Source organism: Bos javanicus, chromosome 20, assembly GCF_032452875.1.
Source record: "Bos javanicus breed banteng chromosome 20, ARS-OSU_banteng_1.0, whole genome shotgun sequence".
Taxonomy (NCBI): domain Eukaryota; kingdom Metazoa; phylum Chordata; class Mammalia; order Artiodactyla; family Bovidae; genus Bos; species Bos javanicus.
In genome coordinates this window covers 9,966,453-9,993,913 of record NC_083887.1, presented here as the reverse complement: position 1 = coordinate 9,993,913, position 27,461 = coordinate 9,966,453, and the positions used below count along the sequence as shown (strand labels likewise).

Genomic DNA, 27,461 nt, shown 5'->3' with positions numbered 1-27,461 from the left:
AAAACCAGCCTGAACATCATTAGGTAAGTGCAAATCAAAACCACAATGATACATCACCTCACACCTGCTAGAATGGCTATTATGAAAAAGGCAATAACTGGTGGGAAGGAGGCTTAAAGGGAGGGGCTATATGTATACTTGTGGCTGATTCACTTTGTTGTACAGCAGAAATCAACACAACATTGTAAAGTAATTATCCTCCGATTAAAAATGAATTTGAAAAAATAAAATATATACACATTAAAAAAAAGATAACAAGTGTTGATGAGGATGGAGACGTAAGGGACAACAGTACACTCCTGGTGGGCATGTAAACCGGCACAGCCACTGCGGAAAATAGTATGAAGTTTCCTCAAAAAACAGAACTACCACATGATCCAGCAGATTCCACTAATGGAATCTATCCTCAGAAAACAAAAACACTAACTTGAAAAGATACATGCACCCCTCCCCACATTCACTGCATTATCACTTACAAAAGACAAGAGATGGAAATAAGCGAAGTGTCCAACAATGGGAGAACGGAAACAAAATGCATACAGGTTTTGCCCCCCACCTGAAAAACCTGAAAGTGGGATATTCCTACGAAATCTTTTATAAATGGAGACAGAATAAAGCAAAGAATCAATGACGTTAGAATATAACCTGCTAATGGATTAAAAAAAAATCAGGATAAAGCACAGATGCTCACAGGCACAGTTCAAAGCTACGCTGGCTTGATGCTGAGTTAGCTCCTGGGGAAGGAGCCTGGTGGTGCCACTCTCGCTGCTTGGGTGGCATGCGGCCTCTATCATGCCTTGCTGCAAAACAAAACAGTGTTATCTTTACTTTTCACTTTTTTTTTTTTTTCATAAAAGTGAAAATCCTCTCTGGATTTCTTTCAGTTAATGAAAACACATATTAATGTAGGTCTTTTATGAAACCAAAGTGGCAGAAAGTCAACTTAAAAAAGCAGGGGATACCTGTTCATATACAATAGAATATTATTCAGCCATAACAAAGAATGAAATCTTGTCATTTGGAGACTACATGAATGGTCCCTGAGGGCATTACACTAAATGAAATGAGAAAGACAGATACATACCATGTGATCTTACTTTTATGTGGAATTTAGAAACAAAAACAAAACAACCAAACAACAATAAAAAGCCCAACCTCAAAGACTCAAAGAACAGACTGGCAATTTCCAGGAACAGGGGTGGAGGGGTTGAAAAGGGCACCGGGAGTCAAAATGTACCAACTTCGAGTTATGAAGTCAGTCAGTCATGGGCTGTAATGTGCAGCATGCTAACTACAGTTAATAACACTGCACTACACGCTGCAAAATGCAAAACTCAGAATCTCAACACCAGGAAAAAACAATTGTAACCAAGTATGGTGACAGACATAACAAAAGATATACCCATTTGAAAGCAGAGTTCCAAAGAACAGCAAGGATATAAGAAAGTCTTCCCCAGTGATTAATGCAAAGAAATAGAGGAAAACAATAGAATGAGAAAGACTACAGATCTCTTCAAGAAAATTAGACATACCAAGGGAACATTTCATGCAAAGATGGGCTCAATAAAGGACAGAAATGGTATGGACCTAACAGAAGCAGAAGATATTAAGAAGAGGTGGCAAAAATACACAGAAGAACTCTACAAAAAGATCTTCATGACCTAGATAATCACGATGATGTGATCACTTATCTAGACCCAGACATCCTGGAATGCAAAGTCAAGTGGGCCTTAGGAAGCATCACTACGAACAAAACTAGTGGAGGAGATGGAATTCCAGTTGAGCTATTTCAAATCCTGAAAGATAATGCTGTGAAAGTGCTGCACTCAATATGCCAGCAGATTTGGAAAACTCAGCAGTGCACACAGGACTGGAAAAGGTCAGTTTTCATTCCAATCCCAAAGAAGTATTAGTTGCTCAGTCGTGTTCAACTTTTTGTGACCCCGTGGACTACAGCCCGCCAGGCTCCTCTGTCCATGGGATTCTCTAGGTAAAAATATTGGAGTGGGTTGTCATTTCCTCCTCCAGGGGACCTTCCCAGCTGTACATAAAGGAGACTTCATTAATGTGCATTAGAGGACACCCCAGGTTAACCTGTTATAGAAAACTGTCGCTTGAGTCTTTAAATTCTATACCAATTCTATACCTCTGGTTGGCCAATTGTTTGTTTATTTAGATTTTAAGGTGAATGACCTGGGGCTATTTGTTTCCATCAACCTGACTGCAAATCCCAAAGAAAGGCAATGCCAAAGAATCTTCAAAGTACCACACAATTGCACTCACCTCACATGCTAGCAAGTAATGCTCAAAATTCTCCAAGCCAGGTTTTGACAGTACATGAACCATGAACTTCCAGATGTTCACGCTGGATTTAGAAGAGGCAGGGAAACCAGAGATTAAATTGCCAACATCCACTGGATCATCGAAAAAGCAAGAGAGTTCCAGAAAAACATCTATTTCTGCTTTATTGACTACACCAAAGCCTTTGACTGTGTCAATCACAATAAACTGTGGAAAATTCTGAAAGAGATGGGAATACCAGACCACCTGACCTGCCTCCTGAGAAATCTGTATGCAGGTCACGAAGGAACAGTTAGAACTGGACATGAAACAACAGACTGGTTCCAAATAAGCAAACGAGTATATCAAGGCTGTATATTGTCACCCTGCTTATTTAACTTATATGCAGAGTACATCATGTGAAATGCCAGGCTGGATGAAGCACAAGGTGGACTCAAGACTGCTGGGAGAAATATTAATAACCTCAGATATGCAGATGACACCACACTTATGGCAGAAAGTGAAGAGGAACTAAAAAGCTTCTTGATGAAAGTGAAAGAGGAGAGTGAAAAAGTTGGCTTAAAACTCAACATTCAAAAAACTTAAGACCATGACATCCAGGCCCATCATTTCATGGCAAATAGATGGGGAAACAGTGTAACAGTGACAGACTTTATATTTTGGGGCTCCAAAATCACTGCAGATGGTGAGTGCAGCCATAAAATTAAAAGAGGCTTGCTCCTTGGAAGAAAAGCTATGACCAACCTAGACAGCATATTTAAAAACAGAGACATTACTTTACCAACAAAGGTCCGTCTAGTCAAGGCTATGGTTTTTCCTGTGGTCATGTATGGATGTGAGAGCTGGACTGTGAAGAAGGCTGAGCGCCCAAGAATTGATGCTTTTGAACTGTGGTGTTGGAGAAGACTCTTGAGAGTCCCTTGGACTGCAAGGAGATCCAACCAGTCCATTCTGAAGGAGATCAGCCCTGGGATTTCTTTGGAAGGAATGATGCTAAAGCTGAAACTCCAGTACTTTGGCCACCTCATGTCAAGAGTTGACTCACTGGAAAAGACTCTGATGCTGGGAGGGATTGGGGGCAGGAGGAGAAGGGGACGACAGAGGATGAGATGGCTGGATGGCATCACTGACTCGATGGACGTGAGTCTGAGTGAACTCCGGGAGTTGGTGATGGACAGGGAGGCCTGGCGTGCTGCGATTCATGGGGTCGCAAAGAGTCGGACATGACTGAGCGACTGATCAGATCTGATCTGATAAAGAAATTCAAATCGTCCCGCACACTGGTAGTACATGGAGAAGCTGGGACAATATGAAGAAAAGAGACGGCTTGTTGGTCCCCAGCTGCTCAGTCACCAGCTACTGTAGCTCCGACAATTATGTGCATGTAAACACATGAAAGGAATGAAGGAGACCCACCCACCGAGACCTTCACAGGCTCCTGCCCCACGGAAATTATGAGGAAAAAATAAAATGATTATTGTTCCAAGCCACCAAGTTTTGGGTGACTTGTTACCCAGCATAGCAAAGAGAACAGACCATCAGGACTGACTTTTATTTGTTCCTCAGTCATCAACAGTAGCCCACCTCTGTCCCTACAGGCATTTCAAAATGAAATGTCTTCTCCATATCTCTCAAGTCAGTGTGCCAGAGGTGGGAAGGAATCTTCCTTGTTCCTCACCTCCACTTCCAGATGATTCTTCCTCCCTAAAACTCCCAGGTTTGAAAATTCTGTCACCAAACTCCACCGTCCACTATCCCTTCTCACAGCAATCACCTACAGCCTCCTGGGTCAACCTGCTTCATTCCCTGAGGTTTATATCCCAGTACTCTCTCCAACACTACTCCTGTCCTAAGTTTTGGTTATTTAAAAACCCATGTACATGATCCTTCCAATACCCTATCCTTGTTAGTTCTGTAAAAGCTTCACTACCAATGACCTTTTAGAGCGCCCAGTCTCAGCTACCCACTTCTATGGCTTTTCATATAACCATTAACTACAACCTCTCTATAAACTCAACTAAGAATCCTACTCTCCAGCTACCACCTGCCAGGCTCTCCAACTTACTCCCAGTAAGTTGATGATGACTAGGTTAAATTTCTACTCAATGACAAGTAGAAATTAATAGGGTTATGGTTTTAACCTAGTATGAAGTGAGGAGGCCAGTACAGAGAGTTATCTTCTTGACTGATGGTGGAATTTAAGCTGGCTAAGAAAGAAAGGGAGGACATTAGGATGGTGAGAGACAGTTTAAAAAGTGGGAAGGTCACAGTTTCACCAGCCCCAGGGAGGTGAAGATGACTGTCATCATCAACCTACTAAGAGTAAGTTGGAGAGCCTGGCAGGTGGTAGCTGGAGAGTAGGATTCTTAGTTGAGTTTATAGAGAGGTTGTAGTTAATGGTTATATGAAAAGCCATAGAAGTGGGTAGCTGAGACTGGGCGCTCTAAAAGGTCATTGGTAGTGAAGCATTTACAGAACTAACAAGGATAGGGTATTGGAAGGATCATGTACATGGGTTTTTAAATAACCAAAACTTAGGACAGGAGTAGTGTTGGAGAGAGTACTGGGATATAAACCTCAGGGAATGAAGCAGGGTGACCCAGGAGGCTGTAGGTGATTGCTGTGAGAAGGGATAGTGGACGGTGGAGTTTGGTGACAGAATTTTCCTGGGAGTTTTAGGGAGGAAGAATCATCTGGCGGTGGAGGTGAGGAACGAGGATGCTACAGCATATTTCATAGGAATATTTCATAGGAACCTGGAGTGTCAGGTCCATGAATCAAGGCAAATTGGAAGCGGTCAAACAAGAGATGGCAAGAGTGAACGTCAACATTCTAGGAATCGGCGAACTAAAATGGACTGGAATGGGTGAATTTAACTCAGATGACCATATCTACTATTGCGGGCAGGAATCCCTCAGAAGAGATGGAGTAGCCATCATGGTCAACAAAAGAGTTCGAAATGCAGTACTTGGATGCAATCTCAAAAACGACAGAACGATCTCTGTTCGTTTCCAAGGCAAACCATTCAATATCACAGTAATCCAAGTCTATGCCCCAACCAGTAACGCTGAAGAGTTGAACGGTTCTATGAAGACCTACAAGACCTTTTAGAACTAACACCCCCAAAAGATGTCCTTTTCATTACAGGGGACTGGAATGCAAAAGTAGGAAGTCAGAAACACTTAGAGTAATGGGCAAATTTGGCCTTGGAGTACAGACTGAAGCAGGGCAAAGACTAATAAGAATTTTGCCAAGAAAATGTACTGGTCATAGCAAATACCCTCTTCCAACAACACAAGAGACGACTCTACACATGGACATCACCAGATGGTCAACACTGAAATCAGATTGATTATATTCTTTGCAGCCAAAGATGGAGAAGCTCTATACAGTCAACAAAAACAAGACTGGGAGCTGACTGTGGCTCAGATCATGAACTCCTTATTGCCAAATTCAGACTTAAATTGAAGAAAGTAGGGAAAACCACAAGACCATTCAGGTATGACCTAAATCAAATCCCTTATGATTATACAGTGGAAGTGATAAATAGATTCAAGGGACTAGATCTGATGGATAGAGTGCCTGATGAACTATGGACGGAGGTTCGTGACATTGTACAGGAGACAGGGATCAAGATCATCCCCATGGAAAAGAAATGCAAAAAAGCAAAATGGTTGTCTGGGGAGGCCTTACAAATAGCTGTGAAAAGAAGAGAAGCAAAAAGCAAAGGAGAAAAGGAAAGATATAAGCATTTGAATGCAGAGTTTCAAAGAATAACAAGGAGAGATAAGAAAGCCTTCCTCAGCGATCAGTGCAAAGAAATAGAGGAAAACAATAGAATGGGAAAGACTAGAGATCTCGTCAAGAAAATTAGAGATACCAAGGGAACATTTCATGCAAAGATGGGCTCGATAAAGGACAGAAATGGTATGGACCTAACAGAAGCAGAAGATATTAAGAAGAGGTGGCAAGAACACACAGAAGAACTGTACAAAAAAGATCTTCACCACCCAGATAATCACGAAGGTGTGATCACTGACCTAGAGCCAGACATCCTGGAATGTGAAGTCAAGTGGGGCTTAGAAAGCATCACTACAAACAAAGCTAGTGGAGGTGATGGAATTCCAGTTGAGCTATTTCAAATCCTGAAAGATGATGCTGTGAAAGTGCTGCACTCAATATGCCAGCAAATCTGGAAAACTCAGCAGTGGCCACAGGACTGGAAAAGGTCAGTTTTTATTCCAATCCCAAAGAAAAGCAATGCCAAAGAGTGCTCAAGTGAAAGTGAAGTCGCTCAGCTGTATCCGACTCTTTGCGACCCCACAGACTGTAGCTTATCAGGCTCTTCCGTCCATGGGATTTTCCAGGCAAGAGTGCTGGAGTGGATTGCCATTTCCTTCTCCAGGGGATCTTCCCGACCCAGGAGTCGAACCTGGGTCTCCCGCATTGTGGGCAGACGCTTTACAAAGAGATGGGAATACCAGACCACCTGACCTGCCTCTTGAGAAATTTGTATGCTGGTCAGGAAGCAATAGTTAGAACTGGACATGGAGCAACAGACTGGTTCCAAATAGGAAAAGGAGTACGTCAAGGCTGTATATTGTCACCCTGCTTATTTAACTTATATGCAGAGTACATCATGAGAAATGCTGGGCTGGAAGAAGCACAAGCTGGAATCAAAATTGCCGGGAGAAATATCAATAGCCTCAGATATGCAGATGACACCACCATTATGGCAGAAAGTGAAGAGGAACTAAAAAGCCTCTTGATGAAGGTGAAAGAGGAGAGTGAAAAAGTTGGCTTAAAGCTCAACATTCAGAAAACAAAGATCATGGCATCTGGTCCCATCACTTCATGGGAAATAGATGGGGAAACAGTGGAAACAGTGGCAGACTTTATTTTTTTGGGCTCCAAAATCACTGCAGATGGTGACTGCAGCCATGAAATTAAAAGACGTTTACTCCTTGGAAGGAAAGTTATGACCAACCTAGATAGCATATTGAAAAGCAGAGACATTACTTTGCCAACAAAGGTCCGTCTAGTCAAGGCTATGGTTATTCAGTGGTCATGTATGGATGTGAGAGTTGGATGTGAAGAAAGCTGAGTGCTGAAGAATTGATGCTTTTGAACTGTGGTGTTGGAGAAGACTCTTGAGAGTCCCTTGGACTGCAAGGAGATCCACCCAGTCCATTCTGAAGGAGATCAGCCCTGGGATTTCTTTGGAAGGAATGATGCTAAAGCTGAAACTCCAGTACTTTGGCCACCTCATGTCAAGAGTTGACTCATTGGAAAAGACTCTGATGCTGGGAGGGATTGGGGGCAGGAGGAGAAAGGGATGACAGAGGATGAGATGGCTGGATGGCATCACTGACTTGATGGACGTGAGTCTGAGTGAACTCCGGGAGTTGGTGATGGACAGGGAGGCCTGGCGTGCTGGGATTCATGGGGTCGAAAAGAGTCGGACACAACTGAGCAACAATCATACTATCTAGTCTCCTTTAAATTCATAACCACAAATCTGAAGTAGGCCTTGAATGTTTCCTAGCAACAATTCCACTACATTTAATCCAACACTCACCCAGTCTCCTAGAGGCTCACTTCCTACCTTCTCTCTCCCCTAACCTCCAACACCTGACCCCTGCTCCCTCCTCACTACTGATGACTTGCTTCTTTTACTGAGAGAATAGCAACAATCAAAACAGAATTTTCATAATCTCCTGCCACTCTATCTGCCCATCCACACAAATCTGTACCCATACAACTGAACTGTCAATATTTCTAACAAAGGCCAAATCCATTCCCTCCTACCTACTCTAGAACATTGCTGCTGCAATCCTCTTCTTTCTTCTGCGAAATCAATTATATCGTCCTTATTGGATCTTTCCTATTAGTCCACAAACATGCTGAAACATTGTTCCCATCTTCAAAATAAAAAACCAATTAAGAATCCTCTTTATCTCACTCCCTCTCCATCTGATTTCTCTATCTTCCAGTACCCACAATAAAACTTGAAATATTTGCTTATATGCGTTGCCTTGAATTTCTCCTCTCCGACTCTTGAACTCGCTCCAATCACATTTCACTCAAGAATGAGTTCTAAACTACCACAACACTGTTAATCGGCTATGCTGCTGCTGCTGCTGCTAAGTCGCTTCAGTCGTGTCCGACTCTGTGCGACCCATAGACGGCAGCCCACCAGGCTCCACCCCACCCCCCGCCCCCGGTCCCTGGGATTTTCCAGGCAAGAGTACTGGAGTTGGGTGCCATATCCCAATACAAAAGTTAAAAAAAATATATTTTTTTAAAGAATGAGTTCAAATCTTACCCCCTTATGAACCTGCTCTACGTGTAGTCTTCCCCATCTTAGTAAAAGGCAACTTAATCTTTTTAGTTCTTCAGAACAATCTTGGAGTTATCCTTCACTTTCCTCTCACGCGTCTATTATTGTATCCACGTGCACAACCTGTTGCCTCCGATTTCAAAATATATCCAGAATCCAAGTGATTTTGCTCTTCACGGCTTAACAATTGGATCATTTCAATAAACACCTAACTAGTTTCCCTGCTTCGCCCTGGCCTGTCCCCACACAGGTCCCACCCCCTCTCAGAGCTAGGGGGTGGACAGCCAAGGGACAGTCAAGTGGCGGCAGCGCTCAAAGTCATTACGGAGCCCAAACTGGGCGAAGAAGGAGCTTGAGGCTGAGGCTCCAAGGTGGGGAAAGATGTAGAAACATGCGGATCACGGCCGCGCAGTGAGCAGACCGGCCGGGGAAGGAGAGCGGGGGTCGGTGGGCGACAGCGGGGCCTCAACCTCACCTCGCCAGTGCCGCGCCGGAACAGTACCGAGTCCTCTGGCTCCGGGAAGCCACCGCCGCCTCCGCCCATCGCCATGGCTAGCCTGCCGCCGGGTGCGCGGCGTGGGTTCCGTCCCTCGGCGAGTGACGACTTCCGCCGCCCGGCCTCTGGGACCGGAAGAGCATGGCGGCCGGAGGCTGCCGGCCGGCGTCCGGGGTGCCCCGAGTGCTCTCCGCCCGCTGGCGCCACCTGCCTCCGTCGGCTTCCGTCGGGCGCGTTGGTGTGCCCTCTCTGTATCCTTTAAGTTCTTTGATCTCACTCTTTCGTCTGCTCGTGGAATGTTTCGACCCGTTTTTTGTTTTAAATAATAAGTCCTCTTAGAAAAATGGTGTTCGTTGCAGGTCACTTAGAAAATATGGGTAAGCAAGAAGTAAAAGTTGGTCCATTGTTAACCGATAATTATATAGCTGCCATTTTTTTAAAAAGTGCTTTTAAGACATTCATGTACTTGTGCTAAGTTGCTTCAGCCGTGTCCGACTTTGTGTGACCCTATGGACTGTAGTCCACCAGGCTCCTCTGTCCATGGGATTCTCCAGACTGCAGGGGGTTGCCATTTCCTCCTTCAGGAGATGGTCCCCATCCAGGGATTGAATCTGCATCTCTTGCAGTCTTCTACATTGGCAAGGATGGAAGGATGTGTGGGTCCTCAGTCATGTCCAGCTCTTTCCGACCCTATGGACTGTGGCCCGCCAGACTCCTCTGTCCATGGGGATTCTCCAGGCAAGAATACTGGAGTGGGTTGCCGTGCCCGCCTCCAAGGGATCTTCGCAAGCCAGGGATCGAACCCACATCTCTTGCGTTTCCTCCATTAGCAGGCAGGTTCTTTACCACTAGCGCCACCTGGGAAGCCCCTTTATGTACTTATGTTCACAACAATCTTTTGAATTAGGGGCTGTTATTACCATTTAATCGGAGAAGGCAATGGCACCCCACTCCAGTACTCTTGCCTGGAAAATCCCATGGACAGAGGAGCCTGGAAGGCTGCAGTCCATGGGGTTGCTGAGGGTCGGACTTTTCACTTTCGTGCATTGGAGATGGAAATGGCAACCCACTCCAGTGTTCTTGCCTGGAGAATCCCAGGGATGGGGGAGCCTGGTGGGCTGCCGTCTATGGGGTCGCACAGAGTCGGACACGATTGAAGCGACTTAGACTGGCAAGGTGTTCCCATTTAAAGTTGAGTAAACCGAGGCACAGAGCATTTACACAGCTATCTGGAATCCAGCATTCCTTTAACACGGCCCAGCCATAGCATTTGGCTTAATATTCTCCCAAATCTTCTTGTGACTTTTTGAACTTAAAACCATGAATTGTATTTTTTTTTTAATCTTTGTGTTTACATGGGTCAAGCAGGTTTTTAGTTCTTTGTAGAAGCTTGCCCTATACTTTTCCAGTATTCCTTATTGAGCATTTAGACTTGCTAAATGGCTTCCATGTTCCTATTGTAAGTGAATTTTTTTTTAAAAGTCAGGGAAATTTGAGGGCTCCCTTCGGCTTCTGTAGATACCAGAAATAGATGTATTTTTTAAACGCTTCAGTCATAATTCTCACAATGGCAGTATGATGCAGAAGTTTAAACAGTTTGGAACCAGGTTTCTTTTTAAATTTTTTTAGATAGACTTTACATTTTATAATACTCATCATTTAAAAAAATTTGATGGCTTTTGGCTGTGCTGGGTCTTCCTTGCTGCATGGTCTTTCTCTAGTTGTGGCAAGGGAGCCTATTCATTATTTAAGGCGTACAATTTAGCGGGTTTTCGTATAGTCACAAGACTGTGCATTTCCACCACTAAATTGCAAAATGTTTTAATCACCCCTCAAAAGAAACCTTGTATCCAGTAAAGTCACTCCACATGCTCTCCTTTTCCCAGTCCCTCACAACCACTAACCTACTGTCTAGATTTGCTTGCTCTGGATATTTCATGTAAATGGCATCATATATGATCTTTTGTGCCTTTCTTCACTTAGCATGTTTTCAAGGAGGAATTAGCTTTAATTAGTATTTAATGGCAAGTTTCTTTGTTGAAAAAGTATTTCTACTTACCAGAAAATTTCCCCTTACTTGGTTCCTCAATAAAAATGAACTACAGCAATTTTTGTTATCAGAGAAAACATGTTCTTTTTTTCTTGATGGTGACATCCAGATTTGAATCACTATATGGATTATACAAAGTTATTGCACATGATAGACAAAGCACTCAAAGCATAGGGTAGTGGATTTTCAAAGGAAACCATTTCATCCGATTTGAAGGCACTTACGTAAGTATTACATTTAACATCACAATCATGGAGGGTCCCAGGTCTGAGTACCTTGCCTGACACGAGGCAGGGGCCCCATACACATGGCTGAATGTGTAATTCCCCCTACTGCAGGAACGGCTCCATTCTCTAAGGTCCTAGGACCCTCTTACAGGCTAGTCCTGGTGGTTCTGTCCTGTACACACAACACTCTATTTTCATATTCTGTTTTTCCTGCTAGCAGCCCCTGTGAGCAAGTGTCTTCACGTTTTATCTCTGTTCTCATGAGGCCAGTTCAGAGTAAGTGATGCCTAAAAAGTGTTTGGTAAATCAATGAATTGTTCGACCCCATCCCAGCTTTGACACTTCTGTCAGTAGGCTAGTCTGCTGCTACTGCTGCTGCTGCTGCTAAGTCGCTTCAGTCATGTCCGACTCTGCGACCCCTACTAGAGGAAGGTTATTCACAAATGTATAAATTGTACTTGCGTGAGAAAGAATTTCATTAAGTAGACCTCCAGATGTTCAAGCTGGATTTAGAAAAGGCAGAGGAACCAGAGATCAAATTGCCAACATCTGTTGGATCCTTGAAAAAGCAAGAGAGTTCCAGAAAAATATATGCTTAATTGACTATGCCAAAGCCTTTGACTCTGTCGATCAATACAAACTGTGGAGAATTCTTCAACAATGGGAATACCAGACCACCTTACTGGCCTCCTGAGAAATCTGTATGCAGGTCAAGAGGCAACACTTAGCAATGGACATGGAACAATGGATAGGTTGCAAATTGGGAAAGGAGTACATCAAGGCTGTATATCGTCACCCTGCTTATTTAACTTATATGCAGAGTACGTCATGTGAAATTCCAGGCTGGATGAAGCACAAGCTGGAATCAAGATTGCCAAGAGAAATATCAATAACCTCAGATATGCAGATTACACCACTCTTATGGCAGAAAGCAAAGAGGAACTGAAAAGGGACTGTTGGGCCATTTCTTAGCATCTGATCCAGTTGGTGAGGAAATTGACAGCATTCCAAAGGAGGCTGTTGAAAGAAACCACTCTTTCCCAGTAACAGCTCTTTTGCTTAAAATTGCCTTCCCACTGTCACTGGAGCTGTTTTCAAGTTATCGTGAAATGCCAACAGACGGTGTGGGTTAACTTTAACAGTAAATCATGGCTTCATAGATTAATTAATTGCTGCACAAATAAGTTGATGTATATGCTTTTAAATCTTACATAACAAGAAGTAAAACAAGTCAAACCATTTTTTCTTTGAAGACCTAAAAAAACAGAGTGTCTCTGATGATCTTTAAAACTGTATACTGGCTTCAAGGCAGATTGTTCTGTAATTTGACCAACAATAATGTAGAACTTTTCATACATGTTTATAAAATAAACCTTAAAAGAAAAAACCTTAACTTCATGAACTGGAACCAGTCTTTGTGCATATGGCATTTACACACCAAAAACCTACATTTGGTGAACCTTGGAATTTGCCATGATCAAGTAGGTTACTCAAATGATTAGTGAACAAGTTTCCACTTAGGGTAATATATATCGGTATTGTCATGTACAACAGCCAATAAACAAAAGACCAAAACCAAGTAGTTCCTTTTACCTCATCTTCAGAGTCTATCTGAAGGATAGATCAGGATATTAGAGATGTGTCAGTGATTTGTGTACAAGAATGCTCACTATTAAAGCAGCAGAAATTTGAAAATTCCAAAGGATGTTTTGGAAGAATATTTGAATGATATTATGGACAGATAGTAGCATAATTCATAAATGACACAGATATAATCACTCATCCAATATGTAAAGTTTGGATTCATTTCCCTCACATCATACACCAAAATACATTCTGGGTGACTTTTTATAAAGTAACCTTTGGGATGGGGGAGATTTTAAGACAGAAATAAGAAACTATGCAAGGACTGAAAACTCAAATACCTTTTGGGGGTCAAGCAGGAAAAGGAGATGAGTAAAGAGTAAGCAATAAGGGGTGCTGGGTACTGTAATCAGTTAACTCAAGACTACCCCTCTGCATACCTCCGCACCCCCACTCACTCCACCTACTTCCCATCCTAAACAAAGGCATTCAAGTTCACAGTAAAAAATTTTAACATGTCAGGACAAGTCTGCCGGTTGTCAGTCTGCATCTTCAGTTAATAAACTACACATTTAAATCAAAAGTACAATGAGATATCACCTCATATTGGTCAGAATGGCCATCACCAAAAACCCTACAAATAAATGCTGTAGAGAGTGTGGTGAGAAGGGAACCTCCTACACTATTGGTGGGAATGTAAATTGCTACAGCCACCATGGAGAACAGTATGGAGGTTCCTTAAAAAACTAAAAATAGAACTACCACATAAATCCTGTAATCCCACTCCTGGGCATACATCTGGAGAAAACCATAATTCAAAAAGATGCATGCACCCCAATAATCACTGGAGCACTATTTACAATAGCTGAGACATGGAAGCAATGTCATTGACCGCAATATGGATAGACCTAGAGATTACTGTACTAAGGGAAGTAAGCCAGAGAGAGATACCATGTAATATTGCTTACATGTGGAATCTAAGAGAAAAAGATACAAAGAAACATATGTACAAAACAGAAATAGACCCACAGACATAAAAAACAAATTTATGGTTACCAAAGGGGACGGGGGTGGGAGAGAGAAATTAGGATTTTGGAATGAACATATACACCCAACTAGATGTAAAATAGATAATGAATACAGACCTATTGTATAGCACAGGGAACTATGAAACTCAATATTTTGTAATAACCTATGAAGGAAAAGAATCTGAAAAAAATATACATGTATGTATGTATAACTGAATCACTTTGCTGTACACCTGAAACAACATTTTAAATCAACTATATACTTCAATTAAAAAAAGAAACTAGGCATTTGATTATGTAAATAACTGACAAAAATGACGTAAGTAAAATGAAAGGACAATAATTTAGAAAATATTTGTAACAAGAAAAGTGAATATTCTTTAATATATATAAAAAAAGCTTTGTCAAATACAAATAACAGCAAAGTAAGCTAGTCATAGAAGAAAAAAACAAAAGAGCCAATAAATATTGAACAAATGTCCAAACTCTGGAAGCTCTGAATTCAGTCTGCTTGGACTCATATTCTTAACCTGCCACTAACTAGATGGGTGACCTTGGGGAAAGTCCTTAATCAAAACCTCAGTTTCGGGGCGGGGTGGAAAAAAAAAACCACCTCAGTTTCCATAAACTCTATAAAAATGAACATAACAGGACTTCCCTGGTGGTCCAGTGGATAAGAATCTGCCTGCCAATACAGAGGACACAGGTTTGATGCCTCAGTTCAGTTCAGCCACTCAGTTGTGTCAGACGCTTTGTGACCCCATGGACTGCAGCACACTGGGCTTCCCTGTCCATCACCAATTCCCGAAACTTGCTCAAGCTCACGTCCATCGAGTCGGTGATGCCATTCAACCATCTCATCCTCTGTTGTCCCCTTCTCCTCCCGCCTTCAATCTTTCCCAGAATCAGGGTCTTTTCAAATGAGTCTGTTCTTTGCATCAGGTAGCCAAAGTATTGGAGTTTCAACTTCAGCATCAGTCCTTCCAATGAATAATCAAGACAGATATCCTTTAGGATGAACTGGTGGATGGTTGGATCTCCTTGCAGTCCAAGGGACTCTCAAGAGTCTTCTCCAACACCACAGTTCAAAAGCATCAATTCTTCCGTCCTCAGCTTTCTTTATAGTTCAACTCTCACATCCAAACATGACCACTGGAAAAACCATAGCCTTGACTAGACAGACCTTTGTTGGTAAAGTAATATCTCTACTTTTTAATATGCTGTCTAGGTTGGTCATAGCTTTTTTTCCAAGGAGCAAGCCTCTTTTAATTTTATGGCTGCAGTCACCATCTGCAGTGATTTTGGAGCCCCCAAAATAAAGTCTCTCACTGTTTCCATTGTTTCCCCATCTATATGCCATGAAATGATTGGACTGGATGCCATAATCTTAGTTTTCTGAATGTTGAGCTTTAAGCCAACTTTTTCACTCTCTTCTTTCACTTTCATCAAGAGGCTCTTTAGTTCTTCTTTGCTTTCTGCCATAAGAGTGGTGTCATCTGCATATCTGAGGTTATTGATATTTCTCCCGGCAATCTTGGTTCCAGCTTGTGCTTCATCTAGCCCGGCATTTCACATGATATACTCTGCATATAAGTTAAATAAGCAGGTTGACAATATACAAGCTTGATGTACTCCTTTCCCTATTTGGAACCAGTCTGTTGTTCTATGTCCATTTTTAAGTGCTTCTTGACCTGCATACAGATTTCTCAGGAGGCAGGTAAGGTGGTCTGGTATTCCCATCTCTTGAAGAATTTTCCAGTTTGTTGTGATCCACACAGTCAAAGGCTTTGGCATAGTCAATAAAACAGAAGTAGATGTTTTTCTGGAACTCTTGCTTTTTTGATTATCCAACCAATGTTGACAATTTGATCTCTGGTTCCTCTGCCTTTTCTAAATGCAGCTTGAACATCTGGAAGTTCGTGGTTCACATACTTTTGAAGCCTGGCTTGGAGAATTTTGAGCATTACTAGCATGTGAGATGAGGGCAATTGTGCGGTAGTTTGAGCATTCTTTGGCATTGCCTTTCTTTGGGATTGGAATGAAAACTGACCTTTTCCAGTCCTGTGGCCACTGCTGAGTTTTCCAAATTTGCTGGCATATTGAGTGCAGCATCATCTTTTAGGATTTGAAATAGCTCCATTGGAATTCCATCACCTTCACTAGCTTTGTTTGTAGTGATGCTTCCTAAGGCCCACTTGACTTCGAATTCCAGGATGTCTGGGTCTAGGTGAGTGATCACACCATCATGGTTATCTGTGTCATGAAGATCTTTTTTGTACAGTTCTTCTATGTATTCTTGCCAGCTCTCAATATCTTCTGCTTCTGTTATGTCCATATCGTTTCTGTCCTTTATTGTGCCCATCTTTCCATGAAATGTTCCCTTGTTATCTCTAGTACTTGTTTGATGCCTGGCCCGCGAATATTCCACATGCTGCACAGCAACTAAGCCTGTCCGCCACAAATACTTGAAGCCTTAGAGCCCATGCTCAGCAACAAGAGAAGCCGCCACAAGGAGAAGCCTGCACACCACAACTAGAGAGTAAGCCCTGCTCACCGCAACTAGAGCAAAGCCTGCACAGCAACAAAACCCCAGCAGAACCAAAAATAAATATATACATAGTTATATAATTATGTGTGTGTATATATATATATAATATGTATGTATATGTATATACATATGTGTATATAAATGATCCCACAGGCCACAAGGCATGGTCAAAAAAAAATACACAGGATTTCTCTTATTCTTTATGAAGAATTTTATATGAATTTATAATTATCTCAAAATTTTAAAAAGATTAAAAAGACCAAGTACTTTATTTCAACAATGAATTCATTCAAGTGCCATAAAAATTAATCAAAAAACATTGTCTTGGATTTAAATTTTAATGATTAGTTACAACCTAGAAATCTTCCTTATCAATATCTATATTCTTTTGAAGATGGAAATTTTCTCCAGATTTTTGAGAATTAACGTTTATTTATTGCCATGCCTTGAGGGCCTGTAGGATCTTAGCTCCCTCAAGTGACGTGTTAGTCGCTCAGTCATGTCCAGCTCTTTGTGACCCTGTGAACTGTAGCCTACCAGGCTTCTCTGTCCATGGAATTCTCCAGGCAAGAATACTGGAGTGGGTTGCTATTCCCTTCTCCAGAGAATCTTCCTGACCCAGGAATCGAACTGGGGTCTCCTGTATTGCAGGCAGATTCTTTACTGTTTGTTTACTAGTTCCTGACCAGGGGTCAAACCATCCCTACCCCCCACCCCTGCCCACTTTGGAAGCTATGAGTCTTAACCACTGTACCAGCAAGGAAGTCTCAAGAATGAACTTTTGAAAAGTCCAAAGTCATTCCTCTCCACAGGATATTTTAGACATGAAAATTATTCATCTTTTAAAAAAGGAAATAAAGGGGGGCTTCCCTGGGGGTCCAGGGGTTGGGACTCTGCTCTTCCACTGCAGACGGAGTGGGTTTGACTCCTGGTCAGGGAACCAGGATCCTGCTGCATGCCACTCAGTTTGGCCAAAAAAAAAAAAAGAAAGGATGCGGCTTCAAGCATAAGCTCTTTGTACTCAAGGCTTATCACTCTGTAAAGAAATTCTGGAGATAGAATTACAGAAATCAGACTCAAAGAATCTTTGTGGTACAATCAGTCTTCTTCATTATATCTTTCATTGGAATGTAACTTAAGCTGTTGTAGTCCTTTTGACCTTGTGAGCACCATCAAATAAAGTGGTTTTTTTTTTTGCCATGTGGTATGTGGGATCTTAATTTCCTGGCCAGGATCAAACCCATGCCCCTGGCATTGTAAGTGCAGACCTCTAACCACTGGGCCACTAGGGAAGTTCCTCCATCATATAAAGTTTTGAAGATGAAAGGTAACCCCCACAATAGAACACAGCTTTATTTTAACTGAAAATCTTTGTTAATATGAAGATAACTCAAGCTAAAAAACATGTTTGCCTTATTCGTATTAGAGACACTTAGGATTCCGTCCTGTTTATGGTTGGTACCATGGGTAAGTGACCTATCACAAGATCACTAGAACTATCATTAAGATGTTAGCTGAACTCTTGAAGATCTGTCCATTCATGTAGTGGTAGACGTAATAGATGATCAGTAAAAACCTGAATTGTATGATGTGAAAAATCAAATATTTGAGTAATATTTTAAAGTTATTCATCACTTCATGATATTTTTATTCTTCTTGCAATAAATATGCATGTTTACTTCAGAATAGAATGAGGTTTCAAACGTCAGTTTCTCTAAGTTAATGTATTTCCAAATTTAAAATCAAGTCACAAATTTTTGAAGAGTCTCAGAACAGATTAAAATTGGCAAATATAGATAATAAAGGCAGTGGATCAGCCAGTAAAAAGCTAGTATGAAGGTTAAAAAACAAAAGCAACTAAAACTACAATTAGATGCTAAGTAATGCATAAAATAAAAAGATATAAAATATATCAAAAACATAAAACGTAGGGTGTGAAGAAAAGGGAACACTTGTACACTGTTGTTTGGGTATGTAAATTGGTGTAGCCACTGTGGAAAACAGCATGGAGGATCCTTAAAACACTAAAAATAGAAACACCATATGATCCAGCAATAACACTCTTTAGAGTATCTGAAGAAAATGAAAACACTAATTTGAAAAGATGCACGCACCCCAATGTGCACAGCAGCATTATTTACAATAGCTAAGGTATGGAAACAATCTAGTGTCCAATCAACAGATGAATGGATAAAGAAGATGTGGTATATATGTGCGTGCAGATTCACACATACACACAAATATTACTCAGTGATTAAAAAAAAATGAAATTTTGCCATTTGCAACAATGTGCATGGACTTGGTGGGAATTAGGCTTAGTGGAGTCAGACAAAGACAAATTCCGTATAGTTTCACTTACATGTGTAAACAATTAGACTGCAATAAAAAATACTAACATATCATAGGAAAAGAGGCACTCTTAGAACACTAAGAGTGAATCCTAATGTAAACTATGTACTTTGGGTGATAATGATGTGTCAATGTAGGTTCATTAGTTATAACAAAGGTACCACTCTGGCTGGGGATGTTCATCATGGGGAGGCTATGCATGAGTAAAGCCAGGGGGTATACCAGAAATCTAATAAATTTTGCTGTGACCCTAATTTTGCTCTAAAAAAATTAAGCCTATTAAGAAAGGCACTCATTCCAGAAAATTTTAAAGCTGTGAGTGAGTTCTTACTGAGACTTCATTTAGTTTACCTTCTTTTAGTTGTGGTTCCAAGTGGTTTGCACTATTTTGTAAATTCTTCAAGCAAACTAGTTGACTACAGAGCAAAATTAGATAAATGTATCTTAAATTCTGCTATACTATGTTATATATATTACTATATGCTATATATAAACTATTATACTATTATATATTATAAAGTAGACTTTAAAGATCTACTTTAACAAAGTTTATGGCAAAGATTCTAGATTTGTATACATGATCCTATTACCTGATCATATTACCTTTCTAATAAATTATATAAATGCTCACTGCTGATAAAAAAAATAATGTTCACCAATATGTCATATGCATGGTTAGTGTTTTATTCTTTGAAGAGTGGTTCTGAAACATCACACTAAGTCAGGTTGAAAGGAAAAGTTTAAAATAGTTTTATAAGGATATAACATATGTACTGACTGTTCACTCTACAAAATCTTGATCATAGAGCTTATGATACACCTAGTTAGCAGTAGCACCCAGGTTTTCCAGATAGTCATTATTTCTCTCTTGTTTGCATAGACTTCCTCTCATTGGCTGCCTTCTGCTTTTGTTGCATGATCTCAGAGTCCCTATAACGGGGAAAAAGGCTGTAAGTCGTTACAGAAAAATTATGTTCTCCCTTGTATTCTATAATAATCCATTCAGTATCATAGAAGACAATTTAAAAGAAGATACACAGTTTCATGTCTTTCCATTTTCATGGGTGGAGATGGAATGAATGGGAAGGCAAAGAACAGAAATGCTTTGAAGTCTTATTTTGAATACAGTTTGTGTTCAGGTATGTGTGTGTGTCCTTATGTTTCATATATACCACACATCTACACATCATTTGACAAGAGGCAGTTATATGCAGAAATAATGGCAGTTATTCTTGGTTGTCAACACAGTTAATTCACTCTAAATTTTTTCATGAAAGGGGCATTTCAGAAGTGTTCTAGGTATCTTAAATGATACCTAGGATTAGGACATAGATGTCATTATATTAAGCAATTCAGTTTCTTACAAGCCAAAAGCCAAATAGCTAGTGATGAAAAATGGATTACACTCAAGCAGGATATTCAGGGCATTTTCTTAACCCTTTGTGTCTCTGGTTGAACAGCAAGTACTAAGAACTAAGACCAAACTACCTGGGCTGGATGGTCCATGAGCCCATATTAAAAACATATTACACCACTGTATATTCAACAGCTCCAATGTGCCAGGCATTTTGCTGGCTCTGAATTAAATCCCACAACAACTTTGAGTTATTGTCTTTATGTTTCAGGTTAAAAAGTTAAAGGCTTAGAGCTAACTCATCTGCCTCAAATCATAAAAACCAAGGTTTGTCCAGTTTCAAAGTCGAGGCTCTTTCCTATATTGTCACTGCATATTTCATATTAGGCTTTAATTCAGGATAAGTAGCTCTGTCCATGTCATTAAGACATTTCTGTAAAGCCAATAGCAAAAATAAAGAATGAGAAGGAAGGAAAAACAAGACAGTTACCCAAAAAAAATGAGGTATCCTGAATAAAAAGTTACTTTTCTGTTTGTGACCAAACTCTGCTGTGTTTGCTGTATGACACTAGTAGTGTTATTGAAGTTCAGAGCCTCACTCACTCTCTCATTGCATGCATTGAGGCTAATACTGCTTTTCATGATTGTAATGAGTAGAGGTTGATATAGAGCACCTAGCACAGAGCTTTGTAAATAGTGGGTAGTCATTACGCAGTGGCTATCACTAAGCCACGCTGTACTAGGTCTCCCAACAAAAATATGATTTCAGCGTTACTGACCTGTATCACTCCGCTGATTAGTTCACCTCTACTCCTATCTAAGCAAATTTAAAGCAAAGCTTATCACTTTAACAATAAATGTCACAGAAAATGTGAAGTGGTAATTAAGGGATTCAACCTCATTAAACTCTGGCTGTATATCAGAATCACCTAGGGAACTTTTAAAGTCAGGTTTAACTTAAGTATAATAAAATGTACTACCTAGAGCACCTTTCTGGGGGCTCTGTAGCATGGTGGCATACAGGATCTTAATTCCAGGACCAGCACAGAGTCTCAGCCACTGGACCACCAGGGAAGTCTCCCTAAAGCACCTTTTAATGTCCAACCCCAGACCAATTAAATCAGGACTGGGTGTAAGGCACAGGTTTGAGCAGACGTGAAGGTTTCCCAGGTGGTTCTAATGTGTAGCCAGGCTTGAGGACCGCAGAGAAGCCATAATGAACCCTGTGTCATCAATTATTCACCTGATCTCCAAGTTTCACATGGACCACAAAATTTGATTTTAGAAAAAAATTAAATTTTGCTAACTTTTTTTTAGAAAAATGAATGATTTTCCTAAAAAACCCTTAAGCTGTAAAGTATTTCTGTAGCAACTTTATATTATTTGTCATTTATAGTCATATATCAAGGCTGTATATCTGCATTCTCTCCAATTCAGTGGCTTCTGAAGATATAACTACATATACTTTGTATCTTTTTCAAAAGAGTTATCAATATAATTGGTGACCTGTCATACAGACAAGTATAGGCAGGTTGTCTGCTTTGAAAATGTTTATCCTTAGCACCTAACAATGCTTTGCACACAGAAGCTAAATGAAATTCTTATGGTTGTTGTGGAGTTGAATGAAATTCTCTGCAAGACAAATTATAGCTTGAGAGCTTCAAATTCTTCATCCATGAGTTGGGATAATGACTACCCTACATAGTTTTAGTATGACTGGCACATAACCGATAGGCAACTGTTACCTGTTCCTGCAGGTTAGGCCTCATTCTACTAAGGACTTAAAAACTGCTTTCCATTCTTCAGAATGAAAACTTCTGTGACTTGAGAATTCCTTCACTATCACTTACCGCTGCTTCCTCTGAGAGGTAGTCAGGCTATCCTCTTTTCTTTTTCCCTTACTAATTTCCTGGGATTTCTTCATGTTTTTCTGGCGGGCAAGTTCTCGTTGATTTCCACCTACAAAGAGAAACAGCCATGTTATTTTTCCATCTCCAAAATTGATAATTCCATTCTAGGGCTCTTATTTAAAAGGATTTGAAGTTTGCCTTTGACAAGATGAGCCAGCAGAGTACTGCATGGAAAGGTGTTTAGGGATCTGACGACAAGAAGGAAGCTTAAAGGTAAATACTTAAGGTCTTAATAATATTATGGTACCCGTTAAGGTGCTCCCTGACTATAAATACCAGACCTCTTAAAAGAAGCATTCCAATGGTCTGTCTATATGGACCAGTATCCTAAAATAAAGTCTGGCTTTTTGAGATGAAGAGAGAAAGATCCATACCACAGATCATATCTCGCACACATTTTGTTATTTTTAGTCGCTCAGTTGTGTCCAACTCTTTTGCGACGACTGTAGCCCGCCAGGCTCCTCTGTTCATTGGATTTCCCAGGCAAGAATACTGGAGTGGGTTGCCATTTCCTTCTCCAGGGGATCTTCCAGACCCAGGGATCGAGCCTGTATCTCCTGTATTGGCAGGCGGGTTCTTTACCGCTAAACCATCAGAGAAGCCCTCGCATAAGTTGACCCATTGTAATTCAACCGTTAAGCGAGCAAATACAGCTGCTTCCAAGACAGTACCTTCCAGAGCCAAACAAAGAACTAGAGAGGAGACCCAGTGCTCGTTAGGCCTCAGGACTTTAAGTAGTAAGTACCAGCATAAACCACCTCCAGACCTAGGACCTCGCTCCCTGGGATCTCCACACACCTCACCTCCGGGGAGGGGTTCCTTACGTGTCAACTCGCCCCAGTGAGGCGGACACCTACCTGCCGGACCTTTCAGGCCGGACCAGACTCCAAAGCCCCTCTCCCTCCGCGGACTAAAAACCTGGTCCGCGTAGCTGCTAGACCGAAGGGGTTTCACCAGCCCGCCCCTGCCTCCTCGCCCGCCACGCCGCGGAGCTCGACTTCCTCGCAGGACACTCCCCGCCGCTTTCCCTACCCGTCCGCACACTCACGGGCCATGATGACAACCGGACCGAGCCTGGAAGAGAGCGACTCGGAAAAGCAACGACCGCCTCGCACGCTCAGCCGCCGTCCCCACCCGTTGATCTGGAAGACTAAGCCCCCGCCGGCCCCTCGCCGGGATACGCCTGGGCTCTGCCGGCGGCCCCGCCCACCGAGACTCGACAACAGCCGCCGGCGTGGCCGGCGAGCGACTGCGCGTGCGCGGCCAGGGGGGCGGGGCTGTGCTCTGCTGGGGCTCCGAAGCCGCAGCTGCCAGAGTAGCGCCGTAGGTTGGTCTCAGGGTTCTCTTTGGCCGTGCAAGTTTGGTGGCGTCCTGAAAGCGGGTCCTTGAGTCTGAGAGATGTATAGGCGTTTGGGGATTTCCCCCTCTGTATCCGGGGCACTGGGGCTTCACTAGCCCCCATATTTTTGGTAAAGACGTAAACACAACAGTATCTATAACTTTTTCGACAAAGAACGTTAGTTTTTTTGTTGTTGTTTCACCGCATCCCATTGTAGAGGCCGAACAGAGAGAAGGGGGACAGAACAGGTTGAAGGTTAATTGTGAAAGGCAGTGTTGGCCCTTTACATCTTTTCCTTCTTTATTCACGCACCAAGCCTCAAGGTAGGCTTGTGCTGTGCTGTGCTTAGTTGTTCAGTCGTCTCCGACTCTGCGCCCTCAGGGACCGCCATGGGATTCTCCGGGCGAGAACACTGCAGTGGGTTGCCATGCCCTCCTCCAGGGGATCTTCCCAACCCAGGGATCGGATCCAGGTCTCCCAACATTGCAGGCGGATTCTTTACCATCTGAGCCACCAGGGAAGCCCAAGGTAGGCTTAATTCTCATTTTAGGAAAGAGGAGCCTGAGACTCTGAGACCAGAAGCGCAGACCTAATAAGTAGGGACTGATAGAAGTGAGATTCAAATTTAAAAAGGACTCTCAAAGTCTCTTCATTTCCCATTTGATCCCAGTGCGCTTGTCACGGTGGATAGTACTTTAGAGTTCTGTGGATCTGTGCTTGGGTTGTGTGATGGGGAGAGAGTGCTAGGGAATGCAGTCTTATCACGAATTCAAAATAGCCGAGAATGTAAGTTATGACCAACCTAGATAGCATATTAAAAAGCAGAGACATTGCTTTGCCAACAAAGGTTCATCTAGTCAAGACTATGGTTTTTCCAGTAGTCACGTATGGATGTGAGAGTTGGACTATAAAGAAAGCTGAGCACCAAAGAATTGATGCTTTTGAACTGTGGTGTTGGAGAAGACTTTTGACCGTCACTTGGACTGCAAGGAGATCCAACCAGTCCATTCTGAAGGAGATCAGTCCTGAGTGTTCATTGGAAGGACTGATGTTGAAGCTGAAACTCTAATACTTTGGTCACCTGATTCGAAGAACTGACTCATTTGAAAAGACCCTGATGCTGGGAAAGAGAAGGGGATGACAGAGGATCACCAACTCAGTGGACATAAGTTTGGGTAAAATCTGGGAGTTGGTGATGGACAGGGAAGCCTGGCATGCTGCAGTCCATGGGGTTGCAAAGAGTTGGACACAACTAAGCGACTGAACTGAACCTAAACTTACATAAAAGCCATGGAGCATTTGCCATTGCTAGAAACAGACATGGATGATTGGTGCTTATTTTCTTTGTTTGTTCCTCTATTTCAAACTGAGAAATGTGTAGAGTTTGTCTGGACACCCTAAAATCACCCTATTTTTTTAAAAGTTTTTAATTTGGAAGGTTTCATATATATAAAAAAGTATAGAACATACCATGATGGACCTCTAAGTATATATGACCAAGCTTCAACATTTTTTATTTCACCTCATAAAAACTACTTTTTGAGGGTTCTGGATGTGGAATGTCTGGATATTGAAAGCCCAGCTTTCCCAATGAGTAGGTGTGTGAACTTGGGAATGTTATTTCATTGCATTAAAGCTTTCTTACCTAAAAATTGGGGAGGTAATTGTGCCTCCTTCACTCATCGAATGAGTATATGTGAAGTGCTCAGTGCCCAGCACGGGAATGCACTCACATGTTAGTTATATTTGTCATCATTCTTTCAACCTCCCAGAGCCTTTCCTGCTTACTGTTGTCCCTGAATCCCACTCGTCCTCCTCAGTACTCCTCACAGGCCAGGTGTCTGTTTCCACGTAGAGTCCTCTTCTGCAGTAACTTGAGCAGGGGGAAAGATTGATTTTTCTGGCACTTTATAGAGATAAAGAGATCATCTAAAGAGGAAGGAAGGGGAGTTTGGGATTAAAGTTAAGTGGTAGAGTTGTTTCTGTGTGTGGTCTTAAGAGTCTAATTGAGTTTTTTCTTTGTAGCTACAACTATAGTTATTGAGTTGCAGGGATACACATGATATATACTATGTATACAAGTAATATGTGTGTCTGCCAGACAAACCTGGGGACTTTTAAAATTATAATACTGATAAGACTATACCAACTTTGATATGTAAAAATATCTTATGATTTTATCTTAAATAGTAAAATTGAATCTGACTCTAGTCCCATCTCTTTACAAATAGGAAATTAAATCCTAGTCATTTTTTACTTCTTTACCCGCAGAATTGTGTGAATACCATAGACTCTTAGGTGAAACAGAGCATTAGGGGAAAGGTCTGGTGTCTTCAGTGTATACCAGAATATGCTGTCCAAAGCTGTATGGTTCTGGCGGTAGCTCTAAGATTTTTGAGATATCTTCAGCAGGGGTTATTTTTATCAAGTCCTTGAGCTGTCTTTCAGGATTTTCCACAGTTTATTGTGATCCACACAGTCAAAGGCTTTGGCATAGTCAATAAAGCAGAAATACATGTTTTTCTGGAACTCTCTTGCTTTTTCGGTGATCCAGCGGATGTTGGCAATTTGATCTCTGGTTCCTCTGCCTTTTCTAAATCCAGCTTGAACATCTGGAAGTTCACGGTTCACATATTGCTGAAGCCTGGCTTGGAGAATTTTGAGCATTACTTTACTAGCGTGCGAGACGAGTGCAATTGTGCAGTAGTTTGAACATTTTTTGGCATTGCCTTTCTTTGGGATTGGAATGAAAACTGACCTTTTCCAGTCCTGTGGCCACTGCTGAGTTTTCCAAATTTGCTGGCATATTGAGTACAGCACTTTCACAGCATCATCTTTCAGGATTTGAAATAGCTCCACTGGAATTCCATCACCTCCACTAGCTTTGTTCATACTGATGCTTTCTAAGGCCCACTTGACTTCACATTCCAGGATATCTGGCTCTAGGTCAGTGATCACACCATCGTGATTATCTGGGTCTTGAAGATCTTTTTTGTACAGTTCTTCTGTGTATTCTTGCCACCTCTTCTTAATATCTGTGGAAAATTCTGAAAGAGATGGGAATACCAGACCACCTGACTTGCCTCTTGAGAAATTTGTATGCAGGTCAGAAAGCAACAGTTACAACTGGACATGGAACAACAGACTGGTTCCAAATAGGAAAAGGAATACGTCAAGGCTGTATATTGTCACCCTGCTTATTTGATTTCTGTGCAGAGTACATCATGAGAAATGCTGGGCTGGAAGAAGCACAAGCTGGAATCAAGATTGCCGGGAGAAATATCAATAACTTCAGATATGCAGATGACACCACCCTTATGGCAGAAAGTGAAGAGGAACTAGAAAGCCTCTTGATGAAAGTGAAAGTGGAGAGTGAAAAAGTTGGCTTAAAGCTCAACATTCAGAAAACAAAGATCATGGCATCTGATCCCATCACTTCATGGGAAATAGATGGGGAAACAGTGGAAACAGTGTCAGACTTTATATTTTTGGGCTCCAAAATCACTGCAGATGGTGACTGCAGCCATGAAATTAAAAGACGCTTACTCCTTGGAAGGAAAGTTATGACCAACCTAGATAGCATATTGAAAAGCAGACATTACTTTGCCAACAAAGGTCCGTCTAGTCAAGGCTGTGGTTTTTCCAGTGGTCATGTATTGATGTGAGAGTTAGACTGTGAAGAAGGCTGAGTGCAGAAGAATTGATGCTTTTGAACTGTGGAGAAGACTCTTGAGAGTCCCTTGGACTGCAAGGAGATCCAACCAGTCCATTCTGAAGGAGATCAGCCCTGGGATTTCTTTGGAAGGAGTGATGCTAAAGCTGAAACTCCAATACTTTGGCCACCTCATGCGAAGAGTTGACTCACTGGAAAAGACTCTGATGCTGGGAGGGATTGGGGGCAGGAGGAGAAGGGGACAACAGAGGATGAGATGACT

The 27,461-nt window shown here is 41.7% G+C and overlaps 2 protein-coding genes across 5 annotated transcripts in view; both read right to left on the bottom strand.

Moving 5' to 3' along the window:
- Positions 1-9,252, bottom strand: part of LOC133233483 (survival motor neuron protein) — a 28,642-nt gene extending 19,390 nt beyond the window's left edge. Inside the window, exon 1 of one of the 3 annotated variants that reach the window (XM_061393318.1) lies at positions 9,117-9,252. In XM_061393318.1, the coding sequence (XP_061249302.1) occupies positions 9,117-9,191 (75 nt within the window). In that variant the 5' untranslated portion in view covers positions 9,192-9,252. The remainder of the gene's footprint in view (positions 1-9,116) is intronic. The other 2 variants (XM_061393320.1, XM_061393319.1) reach the window with 2 other exon arrangements.
- A 10,334-nt stretch (positions 9,253-19,586) lies between these two features.
- On the bottom strand, positions 19,587-23,753 carry SERF1B (small EDRK-rich factor 1B). Of its 2 annotated transcripts, XM_061393323.1 has the most exons (3): positions 23,236-23,441; positions 22,128-22,236; positions 19,587-19,853 (listed from the first exon to the last, which is right to left on the bottom strand). In XM_061393323.1, exons 1-3 carry the CDS (start codon positions 23,240-23,242, stop codon positions 19,781-19,783), a joined length of 189 nt encoding a protein of 62 aa, XP_061249307.1. In that variant the 5' UTR covers positions 23,243-23,441; the 3' UTR covers positions 19,587-19,780. The 2 variants fall into 2 exon arrangements, with proteins under 2 accessions (XP_061249307.1, XP_061249306.1); XM_061393322.1 differs by lacking the exon at positions 19,587-19,853 and having other exon boundaries at positions 22,149-22,236; positions 23,220-23,753.
- Positions 23,754-27,461: the final 3,708 nt, after the last annotated feature.